Genomic DNA, 20,849 nt, shown 5'->3' on the forward strand with positions numbered 1-20,849 from the left:
AACTCTTATTATTCATTATTATTATTAGTGTTGAAACCTCCCATTAGAAATGATGCAAGAGCCCTGTTCCTGAGATTTCAGGGCAGAGAACTCGTGGAGAGGAATTGATTCAATCAGTCACTCTGGAATTTATTTGAGTGCATACTATGTGCAGATCACTGTCTGTATTAAGCTCTTGGGAGAGCACAATATAATTGTATTGTACAGTTCTCGGGCTAGCAGTTTATGTAGTGCCACAGTTACTCTCTCTTCTCCCGGCCTGTTGCATTCCCATCAGGGCCCAGCGTTGTTGTGTTCCCACCAGGGCCCAACGTGCAGGGAGCGAAGAGGCAGGTGAGGCAGCATGTGGCCTAATAATAATGATAATAGTAGTAATTGTGGCATTTGTTAAGCTTTTACTCTGTGCCAGTCACTGTACTAGGCACTGGGATGGATACAAGCGGATCGGGTTGGACACAGACCCTGCCCCTCCTGGGGCTCATAGTCTTAATTCCCATTTTACAGATGAGGTAACTGAGGCCCAGAGAAGTGAAGTGACTTGCCCAAGGTCACACAGTCAACAAGTGGGTGGCGTAGGGATCAGAACCCAGATCCTTCTATCAGGCCCTTGCTCTTTCCTCTGGGCCATCCCGCTTCCACATGCATGGGCTGTCTGGCCCCCCGTGTTAGCCAGCTACAGGAAGAACTAAGCGCTTTGTACAGTGCTCTGCACACAGTAAACGCATAATAAATACGATTGAATGAATGACTGGAATTCAGGTCTCGTAGTGCTCTTTCCACTGCACCAGCAGCAGGATTACTGGGTTAGTGGTATTCATTGAGGATCCACTGGGTGCAATGCAGTGCCCTAAGGGCTTGGGAACATATCACAGAAGCACAAGAGCTATTCCCGTGGTTTTGTTTTTTTAATTGTATGTGTTAAGCACTTACTATGTGTCAGGTGCTGTTCTAAGCCCTGGAGTAGATACAGGGTAATAAGGTTGGACCCAGTCCCTGTCCCACATGGGGCTCACAGTCTTAATCCCCATTTTCTCTTATTTTATGCCTTCGAGTCATCTTCAACCCATAGACACATCTCTCCCAGACTGCCCCGTTCTCCATCTGCAATCGTTCTGGTACTGGATCCATAGAGTTTTCTTGGTAAAAATACAGAAGTGGTTACCATTGCCTCCTTCCGTGCTGTAAACTTGAGTCTCCAACCTCAACTCTCTCCCATGCCACTCCTGCCCAGCATGGGTGAGTTTTGACTTGTAGGAGATTGCGTTCCACTCTCTAGCCACTGCCCAAGCTAGGAATTGAAGGGGTAGGCCTCTGCATGACTCTGCCTCCTATACCCAAGACTGGAAACTCTCCAGTTGTGACCTATTGCCTTAATGTTTTATTTTATCTGACCTTATGTCTCTGTTGCTAGTCCGCCCTTCCCCCTTTTTATGGAATTTGTTAAGGACTTACTCTTTGCCAGACTCTGTCCTAAGTGCTGAGGTAGATACAAGATAATCATTTTGGACAGTCTTAATCCCACTTGGGCTCACAGTCTTAATCCCCATTTTACAGTTGAGGTCACTGAGGCCCAGAGAAGTGAAGTGACTTCCTCAGGGTCACACAGCAAACAAGTGGTGGAGCTGGGATTAGAACCCAGGTCCTCTGGCTCCCAAGCCTGAGCTCTTTCCACTAGGCCAATCCCCATTTTACAGAGGAGGTAATTGAGGCCCAGAGAAGATAAGTAACTTGCCAGCCAGAGAAGTGGCGGAGCTGGGATTAGAACCCAGGTCCTCTTGACTCCCAGGCTTGTGCTCTATCCTCTAGCAGACGCTATTTCCCACTATTAGCTGATAACACCGATGGCGAGCTATTATTCTTCTCCAAAACAGCTGTACTTCTAATAGGGCCAAGACAGTGCATTCATCAACCGGAATAGGGCTGTAATTCAGATCGTACAATGGAAGTAAAGAGATCTGCCTAAAAGTTTTTGACTGCCGACAATGAGGTGGCATGACAGGGATGTGAAGTCTGACTGTACAGTTGAAGATTGCTTGTTAATTCAAGCAGTTCTTCATCTGTTAAACTTCCGATTCTTTTGGGTGGGAATATTTACTAATTTATGAATTATGGGAAAAGAGATCAGCATCTTCAGGGAAGAAACTGTGTTCCCACTCATCATTAGTGGTATTTATTGAGGGCTCACTATTGGCAGAGCATTACACAACTGAGTTGGTAAACAAGTTTTGCTCCCACAACGAGTTTACAGTCGGGGGGTGGGAGGGGTGGGGTGGCAGACAATAATGTAAACAATCAATCCCACATAATAATAATTTAGAAAGAGCTCCGAGCAGATCTGACGAAAATCCATTCCGTGTCTTAATACTGCAATTTGATTCAACCGTATCATTAAGGATCTTAGTCCGGTCCAGTGCCGAGGAATGAAGTTGGATGTCATTTTAGATAAGGCCTAAAACCTATTTGTTTCCTTTTAATCTGCCATTATGTATCTTTTGTCGAAAGCTTGTTTTATTTGAAATCTTAGGTGTAATGTATGTGTACTTATCCCATGAAGGTAGGATTTTTTTTTCAAGGAATACATTTCTTTCATGTTTTCTATTATTTAGGCATTAACACTCAATCAAACGTGGCTCTTGTGCATAGTAATGGGAGAGTGATTTATAGTGTATGAAATTTTTTGCTTCAAGGCAAAACTGTTGGACAAGGCACCCAACATTTCTCTTAGGTTCGCATGCCTTACCCTGCTGTATTAGTGTTACTCTTTTTCTTCCCAGTGACACCAGCTTGGCTACGTCACTAGAGAAGCAGCATGGTATAGTGGATAGACCACGGGACTGGGAGTCAGAGGGTCATGGGTGCTAATCCCGCTTCAGCCACTTGCCTGCTGTTTGACCATGGCCAAGTCACTTCTTCTCTGGTTCTCAGTTACCTCATCTGTAAAATGGGGATTAAGACTGTGAGTCCCATGAGGGACAAGGGACTGTGTCTAACTCGATTTGGTTGTGTCCACCTCAGCGCTTAGTACAGTACCTGGCACACAGTAAGCACTTAAGAAATGCAATCATTATTGTCATTATTATTATTATTACCCATTCCAGTGTCTTGTGAAAAAATTTCTCACCTTGATTCCTTCATGTAAACTCCTGTGGTCAGAGATCCTAACTGTCAACTCTGCTGTATTGGACTTCCCCAAGTGCTTAATACAGTGTTCTGCACTCAGTAAGCGCTCAGTGAATACCATTGCTTGATTGATTGTTTTCTAGGTGATTTTCCTTCTACTACTGCATTTTGGCCAGGGCATCTTCTTTTAATGGTAAACCGATACCAAAGATCTCTCCTAACTGGGAAAATCAGTTTTTGTGATTTTTCTTGCCAAAGGAAGCCCCATCTCAGCACCTGTGCACTCCCAACTTCTCATTTCAGTTTTATACGTCTGAATTTCCAATCCCTACTCTTAAAGCACATCTTCCTCTTCTCTGATAATGAGTTGGGTGTGACTCCCGGCTAGATCGTAAACTCCTTGCGGAGGGGTCCTGTCAAAACTGCTCTCTTATATTCTACCGAGCGCTTAGTGAAGTGATCTGCATTCAGCAGAAGCTCAATCAATATCTGTTGGAAATACAGTTCTGTTATTGTGGGTTACAGTTTCTCCTGAAAGACAAAAGCTTGTTGCACTTAATGAGGGGCAGCTGGGGCCAAAGCTCTCCCTAAATTCCCTCCCTTCTTTACACAAACATAGCTAGAGGCCATCCACTACTGAGCCTCAGACAAAGAGTGTTGGAAAAGGAGACTGTGGAGCCCTTTTTCTCCTCTCTGTCTCCCTCCCCTCTTGTCTTCTGGCTACTTTTGGCCTTTTGGTTGCTCTTCAGATGGGGCTAAGTGGTCCATTTTTTTTTTTTAAAGAAGAAAGGTGTAATTATTATAATAATTATGGTACTTGTGAAGCATTTACCTTATGCGGAACACTGGCATAGGTACAGGTTAGATTGGACACAGTCCCTGACCCACTTGGGGTTCACAGTCTAAGTAGGAAGGAGTAGGGTTTAATCCCCATTTTACAAATGAGGTAGCCAAGGCACCAAGAAATTGACTGACCCGAGGTCACAGAGTAGACACGTGGCAGAGGCAGGATTAGAACCCAGGTTCTCCGACTCCCAGATCCATGCTCTTTTACTGGGCCATGTTGCTTCTCATGTGAAAAATTTAACACTTTGTAATTATGTTTGCGATGTAATTTGGTAAAGATGTCATGCAAGGGGCTCCCCTAATTTGAGAGTCAACGGGGGTCCACGTGGGTCTAAACTCCTTGAGGGCAGGGACCGTGTCTACCAACTCAAGTTGTTTTGGACTCTTCCATGGCCTTGTACAGTGCTCTGCACACGGCAGGTGCTCAGTAATTAACGTGGATTGATTGATTTGGTTTCAGGCCATTTGCAGTTTCAATCAGTCAGTTGTATTTATCGAGGGTTTACTGTGCTTGGGAGAGTACAGTAGAACAGAGTAGGTAGGCACTTTTCCCCAGGATGTAGGCGGAGCTGTCAGTGCTAGCAGTTTACTGAACTAGTATGTAGGCACCCTGAAAGATGCGGAAGTAGCCCCCGGGATTGTAAATCCTGACTCCCATAATACTTATTTTTTATCAATTTGGTCAATTTAGGGAAATTGGATTGAATTTTTAGGGAAAAAATTGATCATTTTTGTCAATTTAGGGAAATTTGATAAACCTTCTGGGTGTTCTCCTGTAAAATGTGGATGATTCTGTAAACTTCAGGAATGTTCAGAGCAAGAGTTAATGTTGACCTTAAAACACCCTTTTAACCATAAAATACCGTACACATTTAATCAAAACCTTTATTGAGTGCTTACACTGTGCTGAGCACTTGTGAGAGTACAAGACTATTAGTAGACAAAATCCCTGCCCTCATAGATTTTGCAGCCTAGCAGAGAATTATTTAAATTGTTTAAATTTCAATAGAAATATATTCCCTCAAATCAAGTTAACCTTTTTTTTAAAAAAAAACAAAAACAACCTAAAGTAATTGGTTTCTTCCCAAAGAGTTAATGTCAACAGTACAAATTCATAGTTTACAAGCTTTATTAAATTGATAAAGTAATTTTTTTTTTGAAGTGACTGTTTGGGCCTCCTGTGATGAAGGACGTTTGGTGTTCTAAATATCTCTTTAGGCCGGTTCTTTAAGTGGCTAGTGTTTTGGAATCCCACAAAATGCAATTATCCAATCCATCAGTAGTATCTTTTGAGGGCCTAATATGTGCAGAGCACGGTATTAAGCGCTCAGGAGAGCGCAGTCGAGGTAAAAGCCATAATCCCTGCCCTCTGGGAGTTTATAATTTAAAAGGGGAGCAGGAGAGAGAGACCCCAAATTATTTTACAGGTAGGAGGAAAGAAAGAACGGGAAGATGGATAAGTGAATAAATAAGTGTTTAAATGGAGTGTGTAAATGGATATGTAGGAAAGTGCTAATTGGGGTTGTTAGTGCCTAAGTGCTGACTGAGATGGTAATTGGGAGGCCATGACCTTGGAGAGAGGAAAATTAATTGGAGAAAGCCTCCTAGAGACAGATTACTATTCAGTGCAGGTACTGCTGGGGAAAAAATATCAGAAGGTGGTATTACCTTGCTCTTAAATCACTGTGCTTCTGAGGCACAGAGAGGTCGTGCTTCATACTTTCATTTCTTAAATAAAAGCTCCTGCATCTTTTTCCTGAAGGCATTTGCCGTCAGAACACCCAAGCCTTGAATTTGTTGGGCCATTAGCGTGCGCACTAGAAGAGGAATTTCTTTACCAGTCTTCGGAGCTGTCGGGATCTTCAGCAGAAGTAAGAGTAGCCTAGCGCTGCTACTCTAGCCACAGTTCTCCATCCCTCTTGTGTGTATATATATCGTTGTCTTTGTCTTTTTTTATTGTCTTTGTATTTTTGTCATGTCATCCTTCCCCGTGTGCCTGTTGCCCTCGATTGTGGGCCCCTTGGGATCAGGAGCCGAATCAAGTTTTAGTCTGGGCTCCCCTAACCCCCAATGCGTTGCGCTGACCCTGGTCAGCGCCTAATAAATTCTATTACTCTTACTACTATTAAGCACCTACTATAAAGTAGTTGTGGTCAGGGAATGTTTTTGTTATATTGTTATACTGTACTCTCCCAAGCCTTTATTACAGTGCTCTACACACAATACGTGCTCAATAAATAGGATTGTCTAATTGCTGGGGGTTTCCTCTCGACTGTATTAACTTGGTTATGGGCAGGGAATGTGTCTATCAACTCTGTTATACTGTACCCTCCCAAGCACTTAGACAGTGCTCTCCACTCAGAAAGGTCTCAATAAATTGATTGGGGAAAGTTAGGCTAGATTCCTTGGCCTTCAAGAGACCTCACTGGGAAAGGTGAAACAACAAAAAGCAGAAAAACAGTTTGAAGAGACAAGGACAATAATCGGCACCCCAAGAGTTCATGTTCCTAGTTCCCCGCTACCCCTACTCTGGGTTTTTCAGAGTCCAACAGTCACCACAGCCAATGCCATAAAGTCCCCAACCTCAGTGTTGACGAGTTCCGGAAGACCAGCGGGGGGAAAGGGGTCCATCATCAGGGTGGGTGGTGACTACAATTGTGAGGAGTTTTCCAGGCAGGGGGGCTTTCACTCTGCAGGCTTCTTGGTTGCAGTTGGATTAAATCTATTTTAGCACTTAGCATAATGTTTGGCACATAGTAAGCAATTAAGAAATGCCATGATGATTATTATCGCCGTGGCTGTTGTTCACTGAGAGAAGCAGCATGGCCTTGTGGAAAGGTTATGGGCTTGAGAGTCAGAGGACCTGGATTCTAATCCCAGCTCTGGCACTTGTCTGCTGGGTGACCTTGGGGAAGTCACTTTACTTCTCTGGGCCTTCTACTTAGATTGTGAGCCCCATGCCGGGCAGCGACTGGGTCCAAACTGATTAACTTGTATCTACTCCAGTGCTTAGAACTGTCCTTGGCATATAGTAAAGACTTAACAAGTACCATAAATAATTTTACTGCTAGAAAAAGAAATGATCTGCAGTCGTCATATCAAAGCCCATCTTTATGATAGACCATTTTAGTCTTTAGGTCATAGGCTCTAATTCCCCTTCTGTGCCTCAGTTACCTCATCTGTAAAATGGGAGGTAAGACTGTGAGCCCCACATGGGACAGGTACTATGTCCAACTCAATTTGCTTTTATTCACCCCAGCACATAGAATAGTGCCTGGAATATAGTAAGCACTTAACAAATGCTATTATTATTATTATTAGTCTGATTTTGAAGACCCGAGATTTGGTGATTTCAGTTGGGTCAACACGAGTTAAGTTTCCCAAATGTTTTGTGCTCCCATATCTTTGGAAAGAGCAGTCTGAATCTGTCCTAGGAAGGGCTGCTAATAGAGGTTAAAGCTCAATGTGGTGAGAGTTGATATGAAATAGCTGCTAATAAAATTGGATGAAAGTTGAAAGAATGTGTGGAATCTAGTGAGTAGCACAAGTAATCACTGCAGTGGCAAGGCTAGAATATCTTTTTTTTTTTTTAATGGTGTTTGTTAAACCTTATGTGTCAGGAACTCTAGTTCTGGAGTAGATACAAGCTAATCAACGTGGCTCAGTGGAAAGAGCAAGGGCTTGGGAGTCAGAGGTCGTGGGTTCTAATCCTGGATCTGTTACTTGTCAGCTGTGTGATTTTGGGCAAGACACTTAAATTCTCTGTGCCTCAGTTACCTCATCTGGGAATTGGGGATTAAGACTGTGAGTCCCACATGGGACAACCTGGTTATCTTGTATCTTCCCAGTGCTTAAAACAGTGCTTGGCACAAAGTAAGCGCTTAACAAATACCATCATCATTATTAGTATTATTACCTTACAGTCTTAATCCCCACTTTTCAGTTGAGGTAACTCAGGCATAGCAAAGTTAAGAGACTTGTCCAAGGTCACGCAACAGACAAGTGACGGAGTCATGGATTAGAACCTAGGTCCTCTGCCTCCCAGGCCTGGACTCTTTCCACTAGGTGATGCTGCTCCTCCCTAGCCCTTAGATTGTGAACCCCATGCAGAACAAGGACTGGGTCTGATCTGATTGCATTGTATCTACTCCCAGCCCTTAGCCCAGTGTTTGGCACATAGTTAGCACGTAGCAAATACCACAGTTATTAGGTGAAGAGAAAGCAGCAGGATAAAGTGAACAGCTTGGTCCCCACCTGGTCTGTCGACTTGGGAAGCAGTGTGGCTCAGTGGAAAGAGCCCAGGCTTGGGAGTCACAGGTCATGGGTTCGAATCCTGGCTCTGCCACTTCTCAGCTGTGTGACTGGGCAAGTAACATAACTTCTCTGGGCCTCAGTTGCCTCATCTGTAAAATGGGGATGAAGACTGAGCCTCACGTGGGACAACCTGATTACCCTGTATCTCCCCCAGTGCTTAGAACAGTGCTCTGCACATAGTAAGTGATTAACAAATACCAACATTATTATTATTGTTATTATTATTATCATTATTATTATTATTATTATTAACTTGACAGGATCTCAGTGTTCTTTTGTTCTTAAGAGGTCCGGAGATTTTTTTTTCCTTTAATGCTATTTGTTAAGCCCTTACCATATGCCAGGCTCTGTACCAACCTCTGGGGTAGATCCCAGGTAATCATGGAGTGGGGGAGGAAGGGTGAGGGTGGAGAAAGAGCACTGAGCCTTTGTTACCTCAATCCAGTTTTGCTGGAGGCCGAAGCGTTAGCGGACGAGCTTTTCAGAGGCAGCTGGAACAGTAACAAATGAGGTGGGGATTGCTTTTCTTACCTGAGGCGATTAAGATTAGTACAGCGAGCCAAGCGCTTGCTAATGGGGACTCATTCCACTGGGGCCTGGCTTTTCTGTCCGGAAAATCTGGGGGCAGGTAGGGGAGAATGTCCTGGAACTGGCTGGCTCACAAGACAAAGCCACTGCCAAGCCTAGTGAATTGGGGAGCGGGTGTCCCAGGTCTACAGTCTCTATGAGCAGTCAGTCGTATTTCTTGAGCGATTACTGTGCACAGAGCACTGTACTAAGCGCTTGGGAGAGGACAATAGAACAGACACATTCGCTGCCCACAGTGGGCTTAGAAGGGGTGCAGCCCACAAACCTCAGTGGTCAGCCTTGAGAAGCAATGTGGCCTAGTGGATGGAGCATGAGCCTGGGAGTCCGAAGGACCTGGGTTCTAATGCCGGCACAACCACTTGCCCGCCGCGTGACCCTAGAAAAGTCACTTGCATCATGGTTAGAGCTTGTATCTAGGAATCAGAAGGTCTTGGGTTCTAATCCCAGCCCTTCAATTTATCTGCTGTGTGATCTTGAGTGAGTCACTTCACTTCTCAGTGCCTCGGTTCCTTCATCTGTAAAATGAGGATTGAGACTGGGAGCCCCACTTGGGGCAGGGACTGTGTCTAACCTGATTTGCATGTATCCATCCCAGCGCTTAATACAGTGCCTGGCACACAATAAGCACTTAACAAATACCACAATTATTATTATTATTACTTCACTTCTGTGCCTCAATTCCCTCATCTGATAAATGAGGGTTAAGACTATGAGCCCCACGTGGACAGAGACTGTGTCCAACCAGATTAGCTTGTATCTACCCCAGCGCTTAGAACAGTGCCTGGCACACTGTACGTGCTTAACAGATGCGATTTAAAAAACAAAAACATCCAACTGGGTGGGAGGCTCCCCAAGCAGTGTTACAGCAGGGTCAGAGGTGACTGGTGATGTTGAAATCGTCATGGTGGGCGGATGCAGCTCATGGTACCCAGGGCATGATCGAATCAGATTGTGGGGGCCCACTAGATCCATTGGGAGCCCGGGAAGGTAACTCAGAGGCTCCATTCCCTCCCTTTAGTGCTTGAGGGTGTTCTGCTTCTTCCTCCTGCCTGTCTGCTATTCTGTCACAGTACATGAGGTTTGGCTTTGTCACCAAAGACATTTCTTTGGTCTTCCGTGTTACCCGGATTATATGCAAAATATTACCTATATGCATTTTTGATCTCCATTTGACTGTTAGCCCCAGATCACACCTCATACTTCTGTACTTCCCCCACTCCACCTAGTGCCAGTTTTGGCAAAACCGGGGCTCAGTACTGTTGCTGATGGAAATGGTAGCATGCAGAGTGCTAAAGGGGGATGCAGTGAATCCATCAATCAGTGGTATTTATTGAATACTTACTATGTGCGGAGCACTGAAGTAAGTACTTGTATTTATCAACATTGTGGCACTTTTCTATATCCTGAAGCTGAATTTGGGATGTTGGTTACAGTAGCCTCTGCCCTTGAATCTGTACCCCTGAAACCACTAGTCTCCCGATCCCCACTCTAAATCCTTATACTCTCTCATTTCCCTTAGCTGTAATTTACCTTATCAGTCAGTGGAATGTATTCAGCACTTACTGTGTGCAGAACACTGTACTAAGCATTTGGGAGAGTACAATACTACAGAATTAGTGGACAGGTTCCCTACCCATAATGAGGTACGGTCTAGAGTCTGTATCCCTCTTTAGACTGTAAGCTCCTTGTAAGTCCTTGTAAGGATCGGGACAACCAAATTTGCCATATCATACTCTCCCAAGTGCTTAGTACGGTGCTCTGCCCACAGTATAAGCACTCAATAAATACCATTGATTGACTCATTAAGTCAAAACAGCAGTACAATGGAAAGACTGGGGAGGGGTTCAGGAACCTTAGGTTTTAGTCCCAGCTCTAGCACTGACTTTGGGATTGGCATATGAAGCCTCTCCGGGCCTCTGTTTCCTCATCTGTTAAATGGAGATAAGGTACCTGGCCTCCCTACCTCTTAGATGTTGTTCTCCTGAGGGACAGGGATTGGGTCTCACCTTACCTAGTTTCTGCTCAAGCACTTCACACAGTGTCGAGCACGCTTAATAAATCTGACAGTCAAAATAATAGCAAGAGGTGGTTCTGCTATATGCAGATGCTATACAAAGACACATAACGCCCTTTAACCTACATTTTATGAGTAATTCCCTGGAACTGGGTAGCAGCGTGGGTTAGCGGAAAGAGCATGGGCTGGGGAGTCAGAGAACCTGGGTTCTAATCCTGGCCCCTCCACTTGCCTACTGTGCAACTTTGGGCAAGTCACTTCTCTGTGCCTGTGTTTCCTCAACTATAAAATGGGGATGCTGTACCTGTACCCCCCAGCGTGGCTCAGTGGAAAGAGCACGGGCTTTGGAGTCAGGGCTCATGAGTTCGAATCCCAGCTCTGCCACTTGGCTGTGTGACTGTGGGCAAGTCACTTAACTTCTCCGTGCCTCAGTTCCCTCATCTGTAAAATGGGGATTAAGACTGTGAGCCCCACGTGGGACAACCTGATTCCCCTATGTCTACCCCAGCGCTTAGAACAGTGCTCGGCACATAGTAAGCGCTTAACAAATACCAACATTATTATTATTATTACTTATTCTGCAAGCCCCATATGGGACTGGGACCTTAGCCAACCTCATTAACTTTTATCTTCCCCAGCGCTCAAAACAGTGCTTGATACACTGCATGTGCTTAAAAAAAGCAATTAAAAAAGCACACTAACTGGACGTGATACTGTAATAGAATTTTTTAAAAGAGAAGACTAAACCAGATTCTTCTGTTCATTTGATTTTTGGCGAAAGCCTTTTCAGGTTATGTGTAGCAACTAGGGGGATGTACATACCCCATACAAACTAAATATGTGGGATTTGTTTTCCACATTGTGTGCATTATGCTTTTGTGACTCTACCGCTAGACTGTAATCTCCCTGAGAACAGAGTTCATGCCTATCAACTCCTTTCTACTTTCCCAGGTGCTTACTACAGCACTCTGCCCTCAGTAAAAATAAAAATAAAATGGTGGTATGTGTTAAGCGCTTATTATGTGCAAAGCACTGTTCTAAGCACTGGGGGATACAAGGTGATCAGGATGTTCCACGTGGGGCTCACAGGTTTAAACCCCGTTTTACAGATGAGGTAACTGAGGCACAGAGAAGTTAAGTGACTTGCCCAAAGTCACACAGCTGGAAAGCAGTAGACAGAACCAGGTTGACATACTGGAGAGAGCACGGGCCTGGGAGCCTTCAAAGGTCATGGGTTCTCATCCTGGCTCCGCCACTTGTCTGCTGTGAGATCTTGGGCAAGTCAGTTTACTTCTCTGTGCCTCAGTTAACTCATCTGTAAAATGAGAAATTGAGACTGTGAGCCCCACATGGGATAGGGACTGTGTCCAACCTGATTTCCTTGTATCCACCCCAGTGATTAGTGCAGTTCCTGGCACATAGCTCTTAACAAATGCCATAATTAATAGACTGTAAGCTTCACATAGCTCTTAACAAATGCCATAATTAATAGACTGTAAGCTTCTTATGGCCAGGACTTAGGTCAACTAACTCTGTGATATGCTCCCAAATGCTCAGTACAGCACTCTGCCCAGAATGAGCATTCAGTAAATAGTCCCGATTGTTGGCGTTGCCTGGAGAGGGACAAAAATCCATCCTGGAAGCCGAACCCAGCCCACCCTGTGATTTGTACCAGCCTTTGGAAGGCATCAGTTGCTGGTGGGAACGCATGCCCCTCTACCCATGATGCCTTATCCGAATCCTAGCCTGCCACAGGTGCCGCCAGCAATCTCTGCCCATTGAGTCAATCAGTCAGTCATTCAGTGGTATGTATTGAGCGCTAGCTGTGTGCAGAGCACTGGACTAAGCACTCTGGAAAGTACCATACAACTGAGTAGGTAGAAGCAGCATGAGAAGTAGCGTGACTTAGTGGAAAGAGCATGGGCCTGGGAGTCAGAAGGACCTGAGTTTTCATCCTGGCTCTGCCACTTGTCTGCTATGTGCCCTTGGGCAAGTCACTTCACTCTCTCGGCCTCAGTTTCTTCATCTGTAAAGTGGGGACTGAGACCCATGTGGGACAGGGACTGTGTCCGACCTTATTAGCTCATTTCTACCCCAGCGCTTAGTACGATGAGTGGCATAGAGTAAGCGCTTATGAAATATTTTAAAAAAACCATATTTCCTTCCCACAGGGAGCCCACAGTCTAGAGGAAACCATACAGTCCCTAATAACCGAACCGTTGGGGATTTCTGAATGGGTCCTGGACAGCAAGGAGCAAACAAGTGGCACAGCTGCTTCCCCCCCACCTTGAGTACTCTTCCTCCTCGCACCGCAACCTCTTCACTTGGGAGTGGGCAGCCCCCAGTGGCCTGAGCAAAAGGAAAAGAGGCCCACCCGGCTTCTAGTGGACCTGTCTACAAACAGGCTCTTCTCCTTCCATTTTCAAATTGAATCCCCTGAAAAGTTCCAGTTGCCGCAGAGGGAGACTGACGTTCTTAATCTCTTTCTGTTGGACTGCCTTCTACCCTCACAGTGGGAGGGAGATCATAGCAGCGTGTGAACAATTCATTATAAGATGTTCAACATGGTTGCGACTTGGACAGAATTTGAAGTTTAACGGGCCCTTGGAACTGCGGGGGCTTGGAGCCGAACCACGTACTTAATGAACCTGAAAATTGGGTCGGAGCCCCAGTCCTGGGGAGGAGGGAGACAGCGGGGAGATTTTGCTCCTTGGGTTTGGAAATGATTTAAAAGTCCCCAAAATCTAAATTAAAGCCAGTCACCTTAAGTTTTGGGGTTTTTTTTCAATGTCCAAATGATCTCTGGACTTAGGGGAGGATTATAATTCAAAACATGTTTAAAATATTCTCCTTTTTCATTTTCCTCCCCTAGAAAGAACTGGCAAGCAACGAAGACTGTCCTCAGATGTGTGCCTACAAGCTGGTCACCATCAAATTCAAATGGTGGGGACTGCAGAATAAGGTAGAAAACTTTATCCAAAAGGTAAGGCCTACTTTAAAAAAACTGACCTTTATTAAAAAAAAAAAAAAATGCCAGAGGGAGATTTGCCATAGTGGCTGTTCCATTATAATGAGGGGTTCTGTTTGGTGAATTGGATAAAATATACTGCAGTAAATCCTGCGGCAACTGTGTGAGAACTCCATCCACTCTTCTTACTAATCCCTGTGGTTCGTTGAAACGAGCTATCGCTGCACAGAATTTAGATCTACATGGGGCAAAAAAATGGTGGTTCTCCTTCCTGAAAAAGTTAGAAGGTGACAGGTCATTCATTCAGTTGTTCATTCAGTTGTATTTATTGAGCACTTACTATGTGCAGAGTACTGTGCTAAGCGCTTGGGTTAGAAGGACCTGGGTTCTAATCCCGGATCCTCCACTTGTCTGCTGTGGAACGTTGGGCCAGTTACTTCTGTGCCCCAGTTACCTCATCTGTGAAATGGGAATTTAAAGTGTGAGCCCCATATGGAACAGGGACTGTGTCCAATCTGATTAACTTGTATCTACCACAGTGCTTAAAACAGCGCTTGGCACATAGTAAGCGCTTAACAAGTATTATTATTATTATTTCAATAACAATAAACAGACACATTCCCTGCCCACAATGAGTTTATACTCCCAATTTCTATGTTGCAAAAAAAAAGAAAGAAACTCTACTTGAAAGGCTTTGTTTGCTAGCAAAGAGTATGTAGCAAGTTAGAGTTCCAGTCATCACAGAATGCTGTTAGCCAAGAGGAAGCAAGAGGTTTTCGCTTGCCCGAAAACTAATTGGGAAGTCTCATAGAGGCAGCCTGACCTAGTGGTTAGAGCACAAGCCTGGAAGTCAGAGGACCTGGATTTTGATCCCGGCTCTACCAAGTGCTTGCTGTGCGACCTTGGACAACTTACTTCAGTTCTCTGTGCCTCAGTTCTCCTATTCTCCCTCCTACGTAGAGTGTAAGCCCTATGCGGTACAGGGACTCTCCAAACTATTTAACTTGTGTCTATCCTAGAACTTAGAACAGTGTTTGACACACAGTAAGCACTGAACAAATACTATTTTAATAAATAATACAGCTTTAATCTGATTTCCATTTTGCGCCTTTCGTCCATCCAGGGTGCTCAAAGCTTTTCACTTGCCTTCTTGGACATAGCAGGGAGAAAAGCCTCCTTTGCCCTCCCCTTGTGGGAAAGGGATATCACTTGGCCAGTACATTGGAAGTCACTCTAGCCCCTCAAGGGGCAGTAACCGACATTTAGTGGCCACTGGAAAATCTCACAATTTGAGTACAAGTCTTAGTAGAAATATCCCCAGCGCTTAGTATGGGGCTTGGCAGGTAATAAGCATTCAACAGATACCACGATTATCATCATGGGAAGCAGCATGGCTCAATGGAAAGAGCCTCGGCTTCGGAGTCAGTGGTCATGGGTTTGACTCCCGGCTCTGCCACTTGTCAGCTGTGTGACTGTGGGCAAGTCACTTAACTTCTCTGTGCCTCAGTTACCTCATCTATAAAATGGGGATTAACTGTGAGCCTCACGTGGGACAACCTGATTACCCTGTATCTACCCCAGTGCTTAGAACAGTGCTATGCACATAGTAAGCGCTTAACAAATACCAACATTATTATCAGTAAGTATGGTAAGCTCTGCTGAGGTTGGTGCTGCGTGATTGACCTTTTTGGTAGGTTCCCAAGGTCTAGAATGCCAGTTGCTGCTGATAAAGGTAATTACATGTGATGTGATTATTACTATAAGCAGCAGCATGGTGTAGTGGAAAGAACATAGGTCTGGGAGTCAGAAGGTCATGGGTTCTAATTCTGCCCCGCCACTTGTTTACTCTGTGACCTTGGGCAAGTCAATTCAATTTTCTATGCCTCAGTTACCTCATCTGTAAAATGGGGATTGAAACTCTGAGCCCCATATGGAACAGGTACGGTGTCCAACGTGGTTTGTTTGTCTCCACCCCAGCGCTTGGTACAGTGCCTGGCATATAAAAAGCGCTTAACAAATACCATTATTATAATGGTGAAAATCAGAGGTGTTTGGCACCTTAATTTGTGCTTAGCACTGTAATTGATGTTAAGATTTGTACATATCTTTAAATTATACTTATAAATGATATTAATGTCTGCCTCTCCCTCTAACCTATAAACTTGTTAAGGGTAGGGAACATATCTGTGGTATCGTACTCTCCCAAGCCCTTAATACAGTACTCTGCATATAGTAAGTGCTCAATAAATACCACTGATGAATTGATCGATTAAGGGATATGCAAGAGAAGTCTAAAACGGGACCCGGGCCTTGAAATTTACTCTCAAATGCAAGGAGTTAACCATGCATGGCAAAGCACAAGTAGGTGCAATGTAATACAAAGAGAAGTTATGGTGGATGAAGTGACTGAGTATACTGGGGGTTGGGGTGGAAAATAGTGGTTAATCAGGAAAAGCTTCATGTAGGAAGCGGTTTTGAAGGCGGGCAGGAGCCAAAGTTGGCAAAGCAGAGTTCAGAGGGCATTGCAGGTGTGGCCATTGGAGTGAGTGATAAGTTAAGGATGGAAGTATCTTGAGCAGGAAGTGCTGAAGACATTGATGGGCACAGTGGAAAATATTACTGGGATGGAGGTGGAGGGAGAAGATGCTCGAGAGCTCTGAATCTGAGTCCTGGAGCTCAACCCAGATGAGTGTGGCAGTGGGAGCCCAGGTAGGCTTTGGTTGAGGGCGTGTGATTGGACTCCCAAGTTTAGAACAGAAGGGCGGGAGAGGAGTGATAGTGAAAGCTGTGATAACAGCAAAGGAGCAGTCGCGGGAGTTGGAGGATGCAGTCATGATGCTTTGACTAGTGCCTGTGGAGACAACTCCTCTGATCCATGAAATATTTGTGAGGAACATTAATATTCACTGAACCTTCTGTGTTGTATTGAGGCAGCATGGTCCAGTGGAAAGAACATGGGGGCTGAGAGTTGGGAGAGCTGAGCCATAGACCCGGCTCTGCTGTGTAACCCACGGCAAGTCACCTAACTTACTGGTAAAACAGGGATAAGATAACCTCAGTGCCATTCGCTCCGACTGTGAGCCCCATGTGAGACACCATATTGGAAATGGAGTAAGCCGTTAATAAAGATCATCGTTATTACTTAGCACGAGGCTAAGCGTTTATGAGTACAGTAGAGTCAGTAGACATGGTCCCTTGCCTGCAGGGAGCTTATGATCTAGCAGGGGAGCAAGACATTCAAATTAACAATAGTGGGACAGGGTCTTTGTCCAACCTGATTATCTGATATCTACCCCAGCACTTAAAACATTGCCTGGCACATAGTAAGCACTTAATAAATACCACAATTATTATTATAGTATTGTTATGGAAAGAGAAAGGGATGCATTCATGAATTAGGGCTCCTGTAACAGGATGGCAGGACTTGAGGAACAGTTGGAAAGAGGCTCAAAAGAGAACGCCAGCATTGCAAGTGCAAAGAAAAAGAAGTGTAGAACGTCATCGACTGGGACAAGAAATTAACAAAAGGATAGAGTTTGGGAGAGAAGATGAGGACTTGAGTTTTTAAGTGTCGGATGGAAATCTAAATGGAGATTTCCCAGGCATAGAAGGAAAAATCAACTGGTGACTGGTCAGGGCTGGAGGAGTAGTTTTGTCAGACCTGTTTTAGATCAATTAAAAGAGCAGACAAGGATGAAATTCATGCCAATTAACTGGGCAGCCAACAATAAGTTTCCTAAACAGAGCCACCCTTTGTAAATAAAAACCACTTCTAGCTCAGTGCTCTCTCCCTGCAAGGTGATTGTGTCTCATTTTAGTGGCAGAGTTTTTGGGTTTTTTTTGCCTCAATCCCTTCCAGTGGCTTCTAATTTGAAGCAGTTGCCATTGACTCCCAGTAAGACCATGATTTCTCCCATGGAAGTCTTTCTCATTTTTACTACCGTTGGACTTAGCCTTCATTTCTAATGGCAAGCCAATAGGAAGAAATTGATTTTTCCCCCCCCTTGACTAAATACTCCTATTTTTCTCTCATCAGGGAAAGGAGAATAGAAGTATTTTGGCCTAAATAACATGTTAATGATTAGATACAATGACAGTGATTACATTTCAATTGCAAGTATCCCCGCATTGCTAACTGGAAAGTATTTGCCACCTAATGCTGTCTTATTTCTATTTAAAAGCAAGAAAAAAGGATATTTACGAACTTTCATCGCCAACTCTTCTGTTGGATCGACAAGTGGATTGACCTGAGTATGGAAGACATCAGGAGAATGGAGGATGAAACACAGAAAGAGCTTGAAGCGGTATGAGGTTGTTTTTCTAGAGGAAAATACTTTCATTGTCTTTTCCGTGTGTGTTTAGATTGAGGTAGGCTAGTATTTATTCAAAAACATGACCATCCCCCAATCTACCGTTCCCAGAATCAGCTGATTTTAGACTTGGCTCGATACCTGCTGTGTCGGAGCTTCCCAGGCCCAGATTTCGAACTGAAAAAATTGAGGCGATGTTTTTCTTGCCGCTTGATGTCCGTAAACATCAGATTAGTCTTCCATGAACTCATCTGTCATTTGCCCTTCACTACTTCACACCTCAAATGGCATGCTCTTGGGGCTTCTTCAGGAAGCTCAAAGACAATATAACACTTCCACGAGTTTCCAAAATATCTTCTTTCCTCAAGGTCAACTTTGATTTTTGGCATAAGGTCTTGGGTGAGGTCATGTTTTTGTGAAAGCGAGAGGCATAGCCAGACAAGCCGCTTTTTAGTATCCCGTTGCCCGGGATCCTCCTCCAACTTGCGCCCCTCTCAGCTAACTTGCCCCTCCCCTGTTCCTCCTCCCGCCCCCTGACCTCACAGGCTGTTTTGAGGAGGAAAATGAGGCCGGTGGTGCCAAAGCTAAATGCAAGCTGTTACTATTCCAGGCAGCTGTCAGTGTGGGCCCTAAAGCGGTTTCCTTAAAGACCAGTATTGCCCCTCTGGAGAAGTGTCCTCTGATTGACTTCCTTGCCCACATCTAACTGGCCCAGCCTCACTCTCAGTAGCAGCTTGGTGCCGGGATGGAAAAGACCATCCAAAGAAGGGTGCTTACAGTCTGTATCTTTGCCCAGTTAGATGAAAAATATGCCTGGAATTTCAACTTGGGAAACATAATAATAATAATAATAACAAAAACAGTAATAACAACACTGATAATAATAATAATATGGTGGTATTTAAACACTTACTATGCCAAGCATGTAGTACTACTACTACTAATAATAATGTTGGTATTTGTTAAGCGCTTAGTATGTGCCGAGCACTGTACTAGGCGCTGAGGTAGGTACAATACAATCAGATCAGCCATAGTTCCTTCAGTCGTATTTATTGAGCGCTTACTGTGTGCAGAGCACTGTACTAAGCACTTGACTGTTTTAAGCTCTTGAGTCCAATTGTCCATAGTCCCTGTCCCACCCAGAGCTTACAATTTAAGGAGGAGGTAGCACAGGTATCGCACCTCCATTTTACAGATGAAGAAACTGAGGCACAGAGAAGTTAAATGATTTAGGTGGTTAACTTAATTTAACTTACTTAAGCGGTCACACAGCAGGCAAGTGGTGGAACCAAGATTAAAAGCCAGGTCCTCTGATTTCCAGGCTTGGATTCTTTTCCACTAGGCCATGCCACTTCATATGTTTCCAGAAGGTCTGCAGGGAGAAGGTAACCTGTTTGTTTAGGTAAAAAAGAAATAGAGAAAATACATATAAATCATTCTATTTTTTCAGCACAATATAAAAAGGAGCTGATATTGAATAGTCTTACCATCATTTGGATAGTTAATGCTTCCTGATTCTTTTTATTTTGGCCGATGAAATTTTTTTGTTATAAAGTACTTAAAGGGTATATCATTTAACCACCATATAAAGAAAGCTCTATTCTTAACGCATTCCCTTTTACACAAGGGAAGGATGGGTGAGGGAGAAGGTGTGCAGCTTATTTTAGTAATTGAAAAGTATTTCTAAAAGCAGTAATGGTCCTGATCACATCATAATATTTTGTTTATTTTGATAAAAGTTTAGCAGTGTCCCCAACAGCTCAGAACCGGTTTTTGAGTTGCCTGGACTCTTCATAAATAATGTATTTTATGACTTTTATTTGTTGCTATTTGTCTACTAACCAAATGTGTTGGCAAACATCTGTGAACTGTGGATAGGCGCTAATCCAGGGCAGGGGTTCTTCCCCCATAAAGCTCAGCTTCACAAGGCAAACATTTTTGAGTTCATTTCTCCAGGAAAGAATTTCCACTTCAGGGCATGAATTAATCGTGGCCTTTGTTAAACTGCTTACTAGGTGCCAAGCACGCACTAAGCACGAAGGGTGACAGAAGATAATCACATTCCCCTGCCACCTGTTTGATACCTGGTGATGAATGGAAATTCTTGTAATTCCCAAATATTTCAGGCATGCAGGTAGTTCTGAGGATGAGTGCTGGCCCTAGCCAGGAAGGTTCCCAGAACGGAGGTGTTAGGTACAGTAGCACTGTTCTCCCCTGCAGTTCAGTTGTTCATTCGATCTTATTTATTGAGCGTGTCCTGTGTGCAGAGCACTGTAGTAAGGGCTTGGGAGAGTACAGTATAACAATAAACAAACACATTCCCTGCCCACAACCAGCATAAAGTCTACAGTCTTGCACTTTTGAGGAGAGGAGTTTATCCGCTTGGAACTGTAAGCTTTAATAATAATAATTATGGTATTTGTTAAGTGCTTACTATGTGCCAAGCACTGTTCTCTAGACTGTAAGCTTGTTGTGGGCAGGGAGCGTTCCCTCCCACACATGATTAGTATAGTGCTCTGCGTACAGTAAACGCTCAATAAATGCCATTGACTAATTTCCGTACAGTTTGCTCCCTCCAAGAATTACCTTGACCATTGTTGTCGTCTTCAAAAAAATCTGAGTTTGTTCTGGAAATCTGTATTTCTTATATTGGATTATAACCCCTCCTTTCCTATCTGAGCTTCCTCCC

General features: G+C 44.1%; 1 protein-coding gene across 2 annotated transcripts in view; it reads left to right on the plus strand.

Annotated features, from left to right (window-relative positions):
• Positions 1 to 20,849, plus strand: part of PITPNB (phosphatidylinositol transfer protein beta) — a 73,762-nt gene that overhangs the window by 48,821 nt on the left and 4,092 nt on the right. For both annotated transcript variants that reach the window (XM_001508729.5, XM_007667529.2), the window contains exons 9-10: positions 13,755 to 13,865; positions 18,032 to 18,154. In XM_001508729.5, coding sequence (XP_001508779.3) covers positions 13,755 to 13,865; positions 18,032 to 18,154 — 234 coding nt within the window. The remainder of the gene's footprint in view (positions 1 to 13,754; positions 13,866 to 18,031; positions 18,155 to 20,849) is intronic.

This window comes from Ornithorhynchus anatinus, chromosome 21 (genome assembly GCF_004115215.2).
Source record: "Ornithorhynchus anatinus isolate Pmale09 chromosome 21, mOrnAna1.pri.v4, whole genome shotgun sequence".
Taxonomy (NCBI): domain Eukaryota; kingdom Metazoa; phylum Chordata; class Mammalia; order Monotremata; family Ornithorhynchidae; genus Ornithorhynchus; species Ornithorhynchus anatinus.